This window comes from Rhododendron vialii, chromosome 9a (genome assembly GCF_030253575.1).
Source record: "Rhododendron vialii isolate Sample 1 chromosome 9a, ASM3025357v1".
Lineage (NCBI taxonomy): Eukaryota > Viridiplantae > Streptophyta > Magnoliopsida > Ericales > Ericaceae > Rhododendron > Rhododendron vialii.
Window position 1 is genome coordinate 39,108,098 of NC_080565.1, and position 17,881 is coordinate 39,125,978.

Below are 17,881 nucleotides of genomic sequence, written 5' to 3' on the forward strand. Positions count from 1 at the left end.
AAGACATTGATTGTGAAACATTCAATCCCAGGAAATCATATGTAAAATGCCAATCTTATGATTCAAAACACAACTGAAAGAATATCCATAACTGACCAACATGGGCTGTAGTAGCCGATCGAAAAGCGAAAACAGGGGCTATTACTTAATCCGTTAATCGTATCAAACATGCAATATCAATACAAATTAACACCACTGCACTGGACATTCTGGAGTACCTTGTCCAAGATATCAATATCCATGGCACAATCCAAATTAACAGTTTTCTTCTTCTTGATAATGAGCTCCACCTTTCCGTTCAAAGTCGATCGGCTAGTCAGAGGTAGAAACCCTATAGTCAGATAGTTTTCCAATTGGCTATTATTCCCAGCTTGGTCTGCCAGGCTTACGGCAACATTGAATATTTCAGTAGATCGAGAACCGGCTTTTGAACCTGGGATTTCGGCACTCCCAACTGGCGTACCGTCGAAGAAGAAGTAGATAGTGGATTTTTCATATTTATAAGGGCCGTAATTGGTGTTCTGCACTGCAAGTACGGCGTTGATCCTTGCGTTGAATGAAGGCGTGGTAGTGTTATTTTTCTCAGGAAACGAAGTTCCCTGGACATTGATAGTGGAGTTGAAAGCATCAACCGTGGCGGATCTAAGCTGGAATTGTGGAGTTCGGATTCTCAGAACCGTTGTTGAGAGGAGTACGATGATTCCGGTTAGGAAAATGACAAAGGCCACGCCGTACAACAACAATTTCTTTCGGTGCTGGCGTCGGAGCTCGGATGGGGCTGCCGAGGGATACCCTGCGCTAAACTCCCTTGCCATTAAACTTGTTTGGAAATAGATTTTTGTTTTCCGGGTTGACTTAGAAAGTAGTAGTGAAGGGAATTTTGGTACTTTCTTTGCGAAGGTGACGGAAATGGTGGTGGTGGGAGTGAAAAGCGTTTAGGAGCAGGGGAATATAAAGTGGGAGATTTTCCGATGAAAAACACTCCTTTATGAAATGGAGGGAAATGATTAGGGGAAAATACTTTATGGTTGCTAACAGCGCCCGGAAGGTTTGAAGAAAAAAGACGACAGACCGAGGGACGGTTGAGTCGGGTGACCGTCCTACTCATGTTTTTTTATTTATTTATTTTTAAATAGAATTATCATACTAGTTTTGTTCGAAAGACTTTAGAAATTATGTAAGTTTGCCGGCCCAAGATTGTTTTGAAGAAATCCAAGGTTCACCCAACCAAGAGTTCTTGGAAAACCATGATATTTTTAGCAATATTTGTATTCTTGTCATGTTATTTTGCTTTTTCGGTGGATAGGAATATACATGATTGTATTCACCTAAAATTATACATGACTATATTTAAGTAATTGAATAGGTTTATTGGAAATAAATAAATACATAAACACACATTGTGTGTGTGTGATCATTTTTTTTTTCTGGGATTTTGACGATTTGTATTGGCAAAAATAATATTGCCTTGCATATGTAATAGTAATTGTTTTTTAACCCACTAAACGTTAAAATTTTGCGTTCGTTCCTGAGTAAAGCTTAGACCAAATCTTATACGACTTTAGCAAACGAAAATTCTGCGTTCGTTCTTGAGTAAATTAAGGTGGGTTGATTGCGATGGACTAGATTTTTATGATACATTTATTCGAAGGTAGATTACAATCAATGGTCCTACGTAGTATCACGTCATTTAGTTTCAGATCGTTATTGTCTTAAATTTTGATTATTTTTACATACTCGAAGCTAGTCCAAATGAACTTAAATAATATTCCATCCATTCCACAATTTTAGTTTATTAGGAAAAGACATGCAATATTCTAAATAAAAAAATAAATTACTTCTGTTCATATTTTCAATGGCGGCTGCAGTTGAACACCCTTTTTTTTATTTTTTTGGTATTTTAGTGGCAATATTTTTAATCAATACATTATAAACACCCATAAAACCCATAAATTTAGGTAAAACGTATGTGAACACCTAAAACAGTAGCTTGAACAAAGCTCGCACTCATTTTGAAAGAGATGTGTTTAAAATGGGAGTAAAAGAAGAATTTTTTATTGGTGTAGGTATCGTGCCCTATGTCCATTGTCGATGGGCTAAATGTATTAATTTCGTATTCATGAAATTAATTGCATTAAATTTCTTTATTTGCTTACCTTGTGGAATTATGGACTAGCTTAAAAAAAATCAACTACATATAGCAAAACCCTGTTAACTAGAAAAATTAATCTTTCTTTGAATCCAAGACTTCGATAAAAAATGTCGCCATACTGTTTGTACCACAATTAAGATTTCTATTTTTACCCGTCGATCAGGTGACACGTGGCAGGGGTAAATATGAGCAAATGTGAGGATAGAATGGACTTAACTTAATGATTCAGAGTAGAGGTGAATCGATGGTGAAACTATAAAGAGTCTTGTCCATCGATTGGCCTACACGTGGCGTATTCTTGTGGCATTTTGGACCGTCGATCGGGTGACAGGTGTCAAATGGACGTGGATCCCATGATTCCACGATTGAAGAGGATGGAAACCGCAATCAACGAGACAATTTTCTCAACGTGGGCATGATCGGCAGTTGAAGGAGGTTCATAATCAGAATCCGAGAAGTTTTCAACTGCCACTTTGGGGGGGAATTCGAAGTTTTGAATTCAAATGTAATGTAAGGAGGCCTATTTAAGTACAAGTTAGTAGCAGTTTCAAGCACAGACAAACAACGCCAATCAGGCCTTTATCTTTTCTTTTCTAGGAGTAGAATTAACTTGTAATTGTTCACTCAATCATCTTGATTGATTGTTCTTCTACTTTGAGGGTTAATAAAGTCCATTTTGTTAATCTTCTTCCATACTTCACCCACTTCATTGTTTGTTTCCAAAGAAGTCCTGAAATACGGCAAGGAACCAAACTCCACTTTTCACACCCACATTCCAGCAAGCTTACGATACGATTTTTCCGTCGATTCTCCGTCGATTGGAAAGAAAACGAGAATTTTGATAACAATTTTGGCGCTAGAAGGAGGGCCCATTACTAATTTGGAAGTGAGTAATGGCACCAAAGACTAGGAATCAATTGCCAACAGATGGCAACAATGACAATAATTCTGCCAACACTAATGGTAGAAGTGATGCAAATGGAGTCAATACTGGGAATCCAGACCAGAGAAGTCCAGAAGTAGGCCAACCAATTGGTCTAGAAAATGAATCACGTGACTTGGTCCAAAAATTTGCAAGAGTTTTAAATGATCCAGAAAGTGAAGTAGCCAAAACTTTGATGGCTATGTTTAAGGCAGCAGTGGTACAAAATCAACCAACGGTGGAAGTCCCAGTTAACGTACACGTTAACCCTGGACAGACTAGTGGATATGCTAACCGAAGTACTGAAATACCTTCTACGTAGGTATTTGAAAATCCAACTTTTGAAACTGTTTTTACTGGTATGAATAAAGTCCCAAATAATGTTAGCAATGGTCAAAATCAGAGCTTTTATCAAAGTATACCAACCACTGTCCCTATGGGAACAGAGACTGGGAACATTGGAAATAATGCCCATGGAGGGCAAAATGCGTATGCAAGTATTTTTAGGAATGATAATAGGAATATTCCAGGTATGGCTAATGGTGATCCAAATCTTTATGGGTATGATCCACCAAACGTAAGAAGACAAGATTATCCATATGGATATGATATTAGGCCTGAAACTCTTGTTCCTCCAAATCAAACTGGAAGAATTCAAGAGCCTTATTTAAGGGCTCAACTCACGAATATTATGCAAGACATGTATGGCCCTGGATTACGGAGAATCGAAAAACCTATGTTTAGAAAACCATATCCAAATTGGGTTGATAATGTGCCTTTTCCTAGGCATTATAGAATCCCAGATTTAGTTCTTTTCAATGGAGAGGAAAATCAATCAACAATAGAGCATGTTGGGAGATTTTGCCTGCAAATAGGCGAAGCGGATTTGGATGAGGCTCTGAAATTAAAATTGTTTCCTCATTCTCTTACTAGAACTGCTTTTTCTTGGTTTATTAACTTGCCTCCAAATTCTGTTCATTCGTGGAGGGAAATGGAAGAACAGTTCCATACTCAATTCTTTAGGCATGCACCAGAAATTTCAGTAGCAGACTTGGCTAAAATCAAACAAAAGCCTTCAGAGTCTGTTGAACAATATATGAACAGGTTCAAAAAGATTAGGAATCAGTGTCATTTTTACATCCCTGAATCTGAAATAGTAAAGATAGCCCAGGAAGGGTTAGATTATGATTTTAAGAAACATTTTACTGGAACTGAATTTAGAGATTTATTTGATTTTACTTCCAAAGCCATTGGATATGAGGCTATTCTGATGGAAGGAGAGTACAGGAAAAGCAAATCACTTGGAACATATTACCAAGATATAGAAGGTGATGTGGAGATTGATGTCGCCTAAGTGATTGGAAAAACACCAATTGTTTGTGATACTCTGACAAAGGCTGAGAAGCCTGTGAATATGCCCTCATCTCATCCTAACAGGAGAAATCAAGCTAATTTTAGACAATACTCATTTGATTTGTCCAAAGCTGATCAATTGTTTGATGAACTAATTAATCAAAAGTTCTTAACTTTGTCACCAGGGCATATGATCCGTCCTGAAAAGGATAGAAAAGGAAAAGATTATTGTAAGTGGCATAACTCTTTCACACACAATACTAACAACTGTGTTACATTTCGGAATTGTGTGCAGGATCTGATCCAGAAAGGTCTGTTACAGTATGCTAAGGGAAATAAAGAAGTAATGGGGATTGATATTGATCCTTTTCCCTTGGTAGAGGTCAACATGGTGACTGCCAGAATGAAGAAAGGAAAAATGGCATCTCACATTGAAAGAAGGATTCAAGAAGAAAAGGAAATTATGGAAGGAGAAGAGGAAGTTCAGATGAGGCAGAAGTTTGAGAATTATTTTTGCCTAAGATGTGATGAGGAAATCAAAAAAGGGGAAGAGGTTGTCGCAGAAAAAGAGTACAATGGTACCTATGCTAAAGGTTCCATTAGATTCAATACCATGGGAAGTAGTGATTTGCAGATTTATGTAGGACCAAAGTTGATTTTTGAAGGTGAAGACCCTGGAATTTTTATACCCTCTGAATCACTCAAATGGTACGGGGAAGATGATGGACCATTCCTATTTAAAGGATATCCTGTGATTCCAGCATTACCAGGGAAGCCAGATACGGGCCTAATATATCCACCTTCATTTATGAATGGAAGGGGAAGAGGCTTTTACCCAAGAGGTATGAAATCAAGGGGAAGAATGCCTTTTGTTAGAGGTGGATATCAAGGGAGGATGGTAATTCCACCAAATATGGAGCATCATGGATGGGATACAGTAAGACATCCTAAATTCCCAAATGTAAGGGAATTTGAGCCCATTACCAATACTCAGAAAAGAAGGTTACAAAGGAAGATTTCAGAAAGAGAAAGGAGAGATCAACAGGTGATGATGGATTCAACACAGTGGCCTGCAATGAAGGCTAGAGCAGTTCTAAATCGGGCAGCTCCCATGGTATGGACTAGGGAGTCCACTGTACCAACTGGAACAGTGCCTAAACAACAGGTAAAGGAAGCTGAAAAACCTGGGGGGCAAACAATCAAACCAGCCATCACCCAAAGGCTTGGGGGGCAGGGCTCAAGTGTTTCTCCTGTTTTATCAATTAAGGAGCAAAAGGCAAAATTCAAGAAGTGTTTAAAGAAGAAAATGGCAGAATTTCAACAAGTATTGTTAGAAGATGATGAGGATGATGATCTTCTGTCAGTTAACAGTTCAGACATGATGAAAGAAGATTTCAAAGATGACAAGAATGAAGCAGATTCTCAAAAGTCTACTACTTTTGGTCAAGCATTGGATACAATCCAATTCGGGTCAGTGTCCCCTACTAGAGTTCATTGCAACATGATTTTAGTTTTGCCTAAAACTTTTCAGGCAAAACCTAATCAACCCACAAGCTTAGAAGGGGATGTTGAAGACAAAGCAGATGCCATAGTAAAAATAAGTGAGCAAAAGGAAGACTCAAAAAAGAAGTCTATTCAAATTGAGAAAGACACAAAAGGAAAAGACGTGGTTGTCTTGAGGGCTCCTGAAAATGCCTTGGTCAGGCATTTAAAGCCATTATATATTATGGTTCACATTAATGGGCAACCTATTAATAAGGTTTTGATTGACAATGGAGCTATAGTAAACATTTTGCCTTAGAAAATGATGAAGATTTTGAATAAAAATGAGTCAGACTTGATTCCAACAGAAGTGACAGTTGGAAACTTTGCAGGAGGATGTTCACCTGCTAAAGGTGTGATTTCTTTACAATTACAGATTGGAAACAGAAAGATGAATACTACTTTCTTTGTTATTGATTCTTCTTCCAATTATAATGCCTTGTTAGGCAGAGATTGGATTCATATAAATGGGTGTGTTCCCTCTTCTTTACATCAGGCATTAATATTTCTGAAACAAGGAGAGGATAAAGATATCGACGGTATGGAAATTTTCTGGGCAGACAAACATCCATTTAAAGCAGATACCAACAATGTGGAAGCAGGTCTATATGATGAAGACTTATGGCCAATCAAGGTGGAAGGTTCAGAAGTGAAATCGATGGGGATAAGCGTTACTGAAAGCCAATTCCTTAAATACATTACTGATGGTTTTAAAGAAATAAGTGGAGATTTTGTTAGACCTAACATGATACTAAGGTCTAGTGGTTCTACATCAAAGGTTTCCCATGATCAGTGACAATCTAAGTCAAGTGAATGTAGAGTTAGCTACTTTAAAAGCTACTTTTAAGAGATTATTTTCTTTCATTGTATCTAGGAAATTAGAGGCTGATGAGCCTATTTCTTGTAATTGGGCAGACTGCGTAGTTGATGATAGCCCTTTGTCTGTTAAGGAATTAGCTATGGAAGATCTTAAAGCTGCTTCTGCTAAACTTGATGATTATAAAGCAGAAGTAAAAGATCCATTAGAGGATTTTAATGTAGGAACAGAGGAAGATCCTAGAATTCTTCATGTATGTGCTACTTTACCTGATGAAATGAAGGATTGTTTGAAGTACTTGTTGTCAGAATTCAAGGATTGCTTTGCTTGGGATTATCCTGATATGCCTGGTTTGAATAGATCACTAGTTGAACATAAAATTCCTATTAAAGAGGACTTTGTCCCATATCAACAGATTCCAAGACAGATGACACCTGAAGTTCAAAAAGAAGTAAAGAAAGAAATGGAACGATTATTTAAGGCCAAATTTATTAGGCCTGTTAAGTATGTTGAATGGATTTCAAATATTGTTCCTGTAATCAAGAAAAATGGTAAGGTTAGAATATGCATTGATTTTAGGAATTTGAATACAGCATCACCAAAAGATGAGTATCACATGCCTGTTGTAGACCATCTAGTGGATGCAACCGCAGGCTATCGATTTCTTTCCTTTATGGATGGTTATTCTGGATATAACCAAATATTTATTGCAGAGGAAGATACACACAAAACTGCATTTAGATGTCCAGGATATATTGGATTATTTGAATGGATTGTTATGGCGTTTGGATTAAAGAATGCAGGAGCAACTTATCAAAGAACAATGAATGTGATTTTTCATGACCTAATTGGAAGGTTTATGGAAGTTTATATTGATGATATAGTGGTAAAATCACATACATTTGATGAGCATGTAGACTATTTAAGACAAGTCTTGGTGAGAATGAGACTATATAAGCTGAAAATGAATGCAATGAAATGTGCTTTTGGAGTTACTGCTGGAAATTTTTTGGGATTTCTGGTTCATAAGAAAGGGATTGAGGTTGATAAAGATAAAGCAAAAGCTATAATAGAAGCACAGCCTCCAACAAATAAACAGGAACTCCAACAGTTTCTAGGACAGGTAAATTTTCTTAGGCGATTTATCTCCAATTTGTCTGGAAAAACTCTTGCTTTTTCCCCACTCTTAAAGTTAAAATCTCAGAAAGATTTTAAATGGGAAGGAGAACATCAGAAGGCATTTGAGTTTTTAAAGCAATCGTTGGTAAGGCCTCCTGTTTTGATGCCACCAATAAATGGAAAACCTTTAAAATTATACATCTCAGCAGGACACCAGTCGATTGGTTGTCTTTTGGCTCAAGATAATGAAAATGGCCATGAACAAGCCATATATTATCTTAGTAGGAGATTAAATGAATGTGAGATAAAATACAAGCCTATTGAGAAGCTATGCTTGACATTATACTTTTCTGCCACCAAGCTAAGATGTTACATGTTACCATCGACGGTATATGTGATTGCACAAACGGACGTCATCAAATATATGTTAACAAGGCCCATATTAAGAGGTAAACAAGGAAAATGGTGATTATCCTTAATAGAGTATGATTTACAGTACATGCCTCAAAAGGCAGTAAAAGGGCAAGCTTTAGCTGACTTCATAACTAATCATCCTAACATATTAATAGAAAAGGATGAATTTGAGATACATATGGTTGAAATAAAACCATGGAAGTTGTCATTCGATGGCTCCAAGACTGACAGAGGAGTTGGAGCAGGCGTAGTTTTTACATCCCCAAAAGGAGAATTCTTACAGTTTTCTTTTCAGTTAGATGAAAACAGGATTCTGACCAATAATCAAGCTGAGTATGAAGCTTTGATTATTGGTTTAGAGATTGCAAAAGAATTGAATATTAGGTATTTAAATGTTACAGGAGATTCACAATTGGTAATTCGATAGATAACAGGTGAATATAAGTGCAATCATCCTTTATTAGAATTACAACTACAGAAAGTTAAAATTCTGATAACATATTTTGATGAAGTGCATTTACAACATGTTTATAGATTGGAGAATAGTGATGCTAATCAGATGGCACAAATTGCTTCTGGAATTAGGATTCCAGAAGGGCAAAGTGAAAAATTAATAAAGGTCCAAAAGAGATTCTTGCCTTTCTCTATTGAAAGAGATAGCAATGATTTTGATGTTATGGAAATAAATCTGGTTGATGATTGGAGGGTTCCAATAAGGAAATTTCTAGAGAACCCAAAGGAGAAAACAGACAGAAATATAAAGCAAAGGGCCATAAACTATGTTATAGTAGGCAATGATTTGTTCAAAAAATCTTCAGATGAAGTATTATTGCTGTGTATTGATAAATCCCAAGCAATGACGGTTATGGGTGAAGTTCATGAGGGAACTTGTGGTTCTCACCAGTCTGGAGAGAGAATGAAATGGTTACTCAAAAGATATGGCTATTAGGCCAACAATAAGGAAAGATTGTATCTCATATGCTAAGGGATGTCAGAAATGTCAGCAATATGGACCTATTCAAAGGGTTCCAGCTTTTCCTTTACAATCAATTGTTAAACCATGGCCTTTCAGGGGATGGGCAATTGATATGATTGGAGAAATAGTTCCTCATTCTTCTCAACAGCATGAGTATGTAATGGTGGCTACGGATTATTTTACAAAATGGACAGAAGCTATCCCATTGAAGAATGTAGCGCAGAAACAAGTAATTGATTTCATTGAGGAGCATATTTTCTGTCGATTTGGTATTCCTGAGACAATCACAGTTGACCAAGCATCTGTGTTCAATGGTCATGAAGTAATGACTTATGTTAACTCATATGGAGTTAAAATCTTGAATTCTTCTCCTTATTATGCCCAAGCAAATGGGCAAGTAGAATCTACAAATAAAATTATTAAGAATACTTTATCTAAAATGATAATTGACAATCCAAGGGATTGACATAATCTATTGCCAAGAGTGTTGTGGGCCTATAGGACTTCAAAAAGGGAGAGCACCAGGGCTACACCATATGAGTTAGTATATGGCCAAGCCGCAGTTTTACCCGTCGAAGTTAATATTATATCTCACAGAGTGGCTAAGCATTATGGCCCAAACAATATGGATTTTGAGGAAGCAATGTATCAAGAATTAGATGGACTGGAAGAATCCAGAATAGATGCTTTAAACAACATACAAGCACAGAAAAGGAATTTAGAAAGAGTCTACAATAAAAGAGTCCATGAGAAATCATTTGCAGAAGGTGATTTGGTTTGGAAAGCAATTTTGCCTTTAGATAAGAAAAAGAAAGGATACTTTGGTAAATGGTCTCCAAATTGGGAGGGACCATTTCGTGTGTTAAAAGTTCTAAGAGGTGGTGCTTATCAGTTAGAATCTATTCTTGGAAGTGTCCATGAAAGAACAATCAATGGAAAGTATTTAAAGGCATATTTTCCATCCCCTTGGGAGTTAATTGACGAATGAAAACATAAAATCGATGGATGGAAAAATAATTCAAACTTAAACAGACCATCACTGAAAGCCTATAAATTTAGGCTAAACTTTTCATTAGAATAAAACAAGTTACATTTCCTGTTCATAAAAGGAAATAAACATAAATTTCCTATTTAGAAAGGAAATTCAGGCATTGATAGGGTTACCCTCAGCATCAATCTGAATGATCTCAAAATAATGTGGGAAACTCCAAGTAACAAAAACATGGAATTTTTCCCAAGCATAAGTCAGGAATGGATGCTCTTTGTCCCTAGCCATTGCCTCTGCATCCATCTTTATCTTTTTATCTACTAATGGCCTCATGGCCATTACACTCTTTTCAGCTTGAGCCAAGAGGTGAGCTCTCTTGTGGTTTTTCTTCCGAAGCCAGTTTTGATGCTTTTTGAACAGAGGTTTTGAGGAGTTTGGTGGCAGTTCCCAATTGGAGTGGTTTAAGTCTAACACTTTGTTATGAAGTTTAACCACTTTGTCATGTTGAACTTCATAATCAACCCAAAAGGGATCATAGAAAGCAGCAGTGCTGGTCTTCATCCAAAGCCTTATAAGAGGCAGTGCAGATTTGAACCCATGAAGATGGGTAGTAATGAGGCTACTCTCATAAAATTGAAGGGTTTCACATGCCCATAAGAAGTTCAAATAGGGGACATGTTCCTCCAGAATGTGAATATCCAAAAAGGCAAAAGCAGCCAATAGCTCTTTGGCTGTAATTTCGTCAGAATCTCTATAAATCGAATACCCAACATGGGCTTGAGATAGTGGAGGATTATACCTCAAATTCTCTAACTCTTGAAACCAATCAGGGTTTTCAGGTAGGGGGGAGATGTCAGGTTGGTCATCAGAAAAGCCAACAGGGAAAAGTGGCTTTCTAGCCATTTCCTTCCAATAAGCTTGTTGATTTTTGGCCCTCTTGAAAAGGGATTCATGATTCTCCAAGCTTGGTTTGCCACTTGCCTTTGCCAGCTGAAAGGGCATTGGCCTATATGGCATAGAAAGTAGTGAATCCAGTAACATTGCCTGGGGTTCCTCTCTGACCCAGGGAAATTGATAACTGACTTTGACGTGTGAACCTCGAACACTCGAATTAGGAAATAGAGGAGGATCCTCCATTCTGACAACAACCCTTTCAGTGGGTGGATTGTTACCCCAACTGGATGGAGGGTTAGAAGGCAAAGGATCATCCCAGCCTGAAATGGCTGTAGTGGGAGAGAGTGGCCGATCGATGGTATCAAAAGAAGGCGAGGGAGTGCTTAGATCGATGTCCATGGTGCTAATTTGACTATGAAGATGAGAAGTCAATTAAAAAGAAAAGGATCGATGTATAATCATTCCACAAAGGTCCAATTTATAAGGAAAATATGAACAATGGTTCAGTTCCCAAGCAGTTAATTAAAAGCAGTTATTACCCATGATCAGCCCCCACTAACAGGAAATGGAGGAAATGACGGTTGGTATTTTCCATGGTTTGTCATTGGTTTATCCCATCGGTAAAGAAGGAAATAGTTAGCCACAATTTATATCAATTACCAAGGAAGGGAATAACTTTGGTTAGTGGTTTCGTGATTTCCTATGAATTGACCCTATCAGTGGGTTTGTTTCAAATTTTAAAAGAAATGAGTAAGCAGGGTTGATTTTCCCTATCGATTAGGGACGTGAGTTGATAAGAGATTCTAGTAATTTGGATAAATACAGGAATAAGACAAACAAACTTCGAAATTAATACCAATATTTCAAGAAAAGAAGTGTAAAAGCCTGCAAACAAGGCTAAACATTGCAAGAAAATACAGAATCCAACTAATGAGATGCCTGAAACATAGAGGCCAAAATGATAAGTTGTAATATACAGATTAATCATTGGTTCCTGAGTTTGGCTTCTAAGAGCAACTGGGAGAAATAGCTCCACTTGCTGTTGGTAGCATTGTATTTTTCCTGATATTTCAAAAGATCAGTGTTGGCCATAGCAATGATGGCCTTAGTGCTTTGCTCATCACAGGAGACCTTGGATAATTCTTGACTGATCAACTCCTTGCGTGATAATAAGATCTTTTGGTGATTGTCAAGCTGACTCAAACGAGCAAGAAGGGCTGCCTTTTCGTCCTCAATCTGTTGCAACTCATCTTTCAATTGATGTATATTGTTCCCCATTGTGTCCAAATTAGCTGAGATGGCTGCAAATTGATTAAGGGTATCCTGTTTGCTCTTCATTTCTTTCTGACAGTAGGCTGCTACTGTCAAACTCTCCTTTACAATTGAGCCAAATTCTTCAAGCTTGATTTGCTCAGACAGTGGGAAAACTTTCTTGGATATCAAACAAGTGATACAGCCAGAAAAAGCTGCAGAGTGTTTAGTGGCAAGCTCCAACAGTGGAAGTTCAAGTAGCCCGAAAAAGGTTTTTATCTCACCTTTTGTTTCCTCACTAAGCTCAGATGATGGCGGAGAAGTCAGAGATTCAGAAAACTCAGAAATGGACTTGGAATAGAACTCAAAGTATTGCTTGGTTTTAGTCAGCATGAGGTCCAAATCAAAATTTGATGAATTGGTTGGTAACTCAGCATCAGCCCCATGGGCAGGTGAGGAAAAAGTTATTGGAGTTGTAGGGATGAGGATCAACTCTGGAGTGAGGGCTTCCCTTTCAACTTGCTGTTGCCCTGAGAGTTCAGTAGCCTCAACCAATAGTTCTACAGGCTCTGACATAAATTCTCCTTGGATAGGAGAACAAATTCTTGATTTATCAAAAGGAGGCTCCCGTACTCTGTCTCCTTGAGTAGGAGAGTGGATTCCTGATTGCTCAACACTAGTGGTTCCTTGTTCCACAAGGGGATCAACTCCCAGAGTCACAGGGGAATTAGGTGCTGAGCTTAAGATGAGCTCAGTAATTGGATCAAATGTTTGAACATCTGGAAAGGTTGATTCGTGGTCCATTTCAGAAATTTGGACATGTTCATCCGAAATTGGTGCTGGACATGTTAAAGGTAAAGGGACATTAAATGGAAGGTCAAATTGAACAATAGAAGAAGAAATTGACAGGAATTAATTGGTTTGTAGTCAAACCTTCATCTTTACTGCATTCATCCTCTGATTGGGGTGCCAATTGCAGTCTCCTCCTTGTTTTCTAAATGTGAAAGAAATAAATCAATGGAGGAGTAACATATGATATCTATAGTCCAAATTGACAGAAGGATGAAATTTTTACCCTTTTAAATGTCACCAGTGTCTCAGAATCTTCAGCAATTTCTGGAGAACTGGCTTGTCGATCGGGCAAGTCAAGACCTTTCATTGCATCCGCCATCAGTGGGGGATCTCGCAAAGCACTCCGAGCTTGAGAAGTCCTGCTTCTTTTCCTAGAGGGAAGTGAAACCTCAGGTTGCTTCCCTTTGTCTTGGCCTTTTGGGCCTCTTGAGACATAAGCTTCCTCAGGAACTAAAACAATGAGAAATAGTTAATAAGGTTTAGGACTCTATGTCTACAAAATAAAGAGGGATGATTTTATGAAAAGATACTTGACGAGGATTCTTCAGGATCAAGTCTCAAGAGACAGTTGCTCAGATCTTTATTGAAGATGGTGGGTTTGATGCAGTCCCAAAACAATTTGAATTCTGAAGTAAGAGAAGGTTCGGCCACAAAACTTGCTAGTTGGAAGCTGGCCTTGATGCCTTGAAATTGTCCAATCAGTTCTGTAATTAGAGAGGTCTGGGTCACAATTGGCCTCGTTTTGGCTAAGTCCTTAATCCTTGGATGTGTATGAGGGACAGGGATCCCTTGTGACAGACCAAATTGCCGAGCACACTGATTTGGCATGTAGACTTCGAAACTGCAATTGGAAAAACATGTGGTCGAGGGGGAGAATTCTATCGACAGGAATCTTGATATCAAAACGCTAGCCCAAAATTCATTAACTGTTTGGGCTGGCACCAAAAATTTGAGGATAGGTTCAATCCTTCGTGATGACGAGTACCGAAAGTCCTTAAAAGGCAGCCAGGTAGGAGAGTCCTCAAGAAGAGGGCTATGGAAAGCTGTGAAGTACCTTTTGAAGGATGAGTCTTCATGCTTGGGCTCATGAGCTAAAAAATATTCTGCGTAGCTCAAACACTTACCCCCATCTTTCCTTCTTGGAAAATAACTTAAGGGTTTAAGAAATGAAAAATAGGCATACAGCCATGCCTGGAGAATCCAAAAAGGGCCACCACAGTTACTGGTGATCTTATTATTTGTGAATGTCCACAACCCTTTATATAATGTCCCTAGTACAAAGGGAGCTAAAGCAAGCTGTGCATCTTGAGCTAGGCAGATAGCCAAACGGACATATTCCTTGGTGATCTTTAAACCAGACACACATAGCACGTATTTATTGAGCCAATACAAATAAAAGGCCACTTTCTCAGTAAATGATGGTTCTCTGAGATCAGAAGTGCAAAAAAGGGATATAAAGTGTGAATAACTCCACGAATTATCAGTAGAGGCCTCAAACGGTGGATCACAAGGACGATGATCCAAGGCAGCGTTAACTTCTGCACCTATACACGGTAGGCCAGTCAAATGAGCAATGTCTAAAACTGTGGGACTCATGGGGCCGTACAGAAAAACAAAGGTGTTGGATGAAACGGACCAAAAACAGGCGGCAGCAGCAATCAAATTAGGGTTAAATTCAAAAGCCTGTGTGGATAGGTCTATGGTTTCGTAAATTCCCATGGCACGCCACGAGAGGTGTAAGTATCCCCTCATACGGTCTACCCACTTGGTCCAAGATGGAAATACAGAGGGCCATGATCGGATTGTCCCTCTGGTATTCCAGCCAGTGCGAAGGAGACCTGGGAGCGAGAGGAGCAAGGGCTCATCAAAATTCACCGGATAGTAGGTTGGTAGTGAATCAGGAGGGGTTGGAGAGTAAATAGGGCCCAGTATGAATCTAGAGGGACAACCAACTACAGGAATAAAATAAAGAGGAAACTGTGGTGCCTCCCGTAGGCATTGAGGATACCTTGGGGGATAGGACTTTGTTGGGGTTTCCCTTTTCTGAGAACTCGATGTTTTCTTCTGAGTTGACTGAGGAGACGACGATTTGGAGAAAGCTTTGGAAGCCATTGCTTTGCCTTGAGGAGCTTTCTTGCGCGCCATCGATTCGGGAGTTGATGGTTTCAAACGATGCCCTAATTTTTTATAAACAAGAGAATATATATACGTTGGAAGAGCCTCGTGTGTTAATCACGCCTTTTGGAAAAGGCAAAGGAATTATTTATTCGAGTTAAATGATTTTTTAACTCAAACAAATAAGGGGGGCATTGTTTGTACCACAATTAAGATTTCTATTTTTACCCGTCGATCAGGTGACACGTGGCAGGGGTAAATATGAGCAAATGTGAGGATAGAATGGACTTAACTTAATGATTCAGAGTAGAGGTGAATCGATGGTGAAACTATAAAAAGTCTTGTCCATCGATTGGCCTACACGTGGCGTATTCTTGTGGCATTTTGGACCGTCGATCGGGTGACAGGTGTCAAATGGACGTGGATCCCATGATTCCACGATTGAAGAGGATGGAAACCGCAATCAACGAGACAATTTTCTCAACGTGGGCATGATCGGCAGTTGAAGGAGGTTCATAATCAGAATCCGAGAAGTTTTCAACTGCCACTTTGGGGGGGAATTCGAAGTTTTGAATTCAAATGTAATGTAAGGAGGCCTATTTAAGTACAAGTTAGTAGCAGTTTCAAGCACAGACAAACAACGCCAATCAGGCTTTTATCTTTTCTTTTCTAGGAGTAGAATTAACTTGTAATTGTTCACTCAATCATCTCGATTGATTGTTCTTCTACTTTGAGGGTTAATAAAGTCCATTTTGTTAATCTTCTTCCATACTTCACCCACTTCATTGTTTGTTTCCAAAGAAGTCCTGAAATACGGCAAGGAACCAAACTTCACTTTTCACACCCACATTCCAGCAAGCTTACGATACGATTTTTCCGTCGATTGGAAAGAAAGCGAGAATTTTGATAACACATACCATCCTAACGAAGAGCATATATTCAAAAAGGTCCGTCTCAACCTATCGGCACAATTTCTTTCGAAAGGGTATTAGTAAATTAATACGTTGGTTTAATATTGACGTACAATTAATATGAAAATTGCACTAAAAGAAAACATGGATTTACCGGCATTTTTTTCCAAAGCGCCACAAGGCCAACCAATGATGACGTTTCTAAAACACTGGATAACGTATCTTCCAAACCAACATGGGTTAAGTTAACTCCGTTAGCTTCCCAAGAGGCCGGGACATGCGTCTAAGTTTACAGCTGTGTGAGTCTACAGTTGCCCATCTCTATCTCCTTTCTCTATAGAATTACATTCCCTTCATTCCAAAAGATTGTCAACTATGCAAGGCGAGAACTTAAAAAAAGTGTGGTTTTATTAACCGAAAAAAATAGTATTTCTAATTTTCTCATTTTGCGTAGTATAGACAATTTCTTTGGAGTGAAGCTTATATTTTTTGACCACACATTTCATCCTGTCGTATGCGATTTTGTGCATATATTTTTGGTTAATTGAGCTACAAGAGTTAAGCTAATTCTCGAACACCCTGTCGAAAATTTCTGGAGCTGCCATTGACGTCTGCAGTACCCTTAAAATCGTTCATTTCCATCATCTATCTCCCAAACACTACTTGTGTTGCAAAATGCATTATGCATATATTTTTCAAACACTCTACAGATTCAATAATATATTCTGATTATAATCCAAAAAGTCAAAAAATTAAAAATTTTAATTAAAAGTTGAAAAATAGCCTCCCCCCCCCCCCCCCCAAATGAAACTCGCCCTTAATGTAGTTTGGCTCTTGAAGTTTATATTGGAGTATGTGGGTATTCTAGCCCCCACCCCACAAATGAAACTCGCCCTTAATCTAGTTTGGCTCTTGAAGTTTATTGGAGTATGTGGGTATTCTAGCCTCCCAAACGCTCTACATTTTTAATTTTTTTTTTGGGTAATGTAGGATGTTTCGGCCAGCTTGCGCGCACTTCAGACTAATCTCTATAGCCCATTCCGTTGCCGTTTCACACGCTTATGTGTGGGGTGAGGCAGCTCCAAGAGTAGTTGGTAAGGAGAATTGAACCTGAGACCTTAGGATAGAGGAAACACTTACGACAACCACTTAGCTTTCGATTCGAGATTCAAAGGTAAGGTCCATAAGGAGTTAAAAGATTCGAACCCCATGGCCATGTACCTCACCCCAACTCGACAACCATGTTTACAACTACAATGACAAAACTCAGCATAAAAGGTTCCATACCATTTTTTATAAGTAGGATCCATTGATAATGTTAATAAATGCAGACAAATGTTGAATTGAACAAAACTAAGCTCAAAAGTCAAGCTTCGGAACCAAGGCCCTCAGATGCGCTTTTGGCAACCATAAATTATTTCCCCAGACCAGTTCAAAGAAGATGTTTTTCATCTGAAACTTTACCTCTATATATACTCCTATACAACTGCTCTCAAACCATTGCCACTACTACTTCAACCAACAATATTTCCTCCACATTCACACAAAGAAAACACCATTTGCCGAACAAGCCCA

General features: G+C 38.5%; 1 protein-coding gene across 1 annotated transcript; it reads left to right on the forward strand.

The window, feature by feature from the left end:
• The first annotated feature begins 6,928 nt into the window (after positions 1 to 6,928).
• On the forward strand, positions 6,929 to 10,283 carry LOC131299892 (uncharacterized). The gene is made up of 6 exons (XM_058325465.1): positions 6,929 to 8,354; positions 8,475 to 8,652; positions 8,721 to 8,753; positions 8,854 to 9,243; positions 9,392 to 9,688; positions 9,797 to 10,283. Exons 1-6 carry the CDS (start codon positions 6,929 to 6,931, stop codon positions 10,281 to 10,283), a joined length of 2,811 nt encoding a protein of 936 aa, XP_058181448.1.
• The last annotated feature ends 7,598 nt before the right edge of the window (positions 10,284 to 17,881 follow it).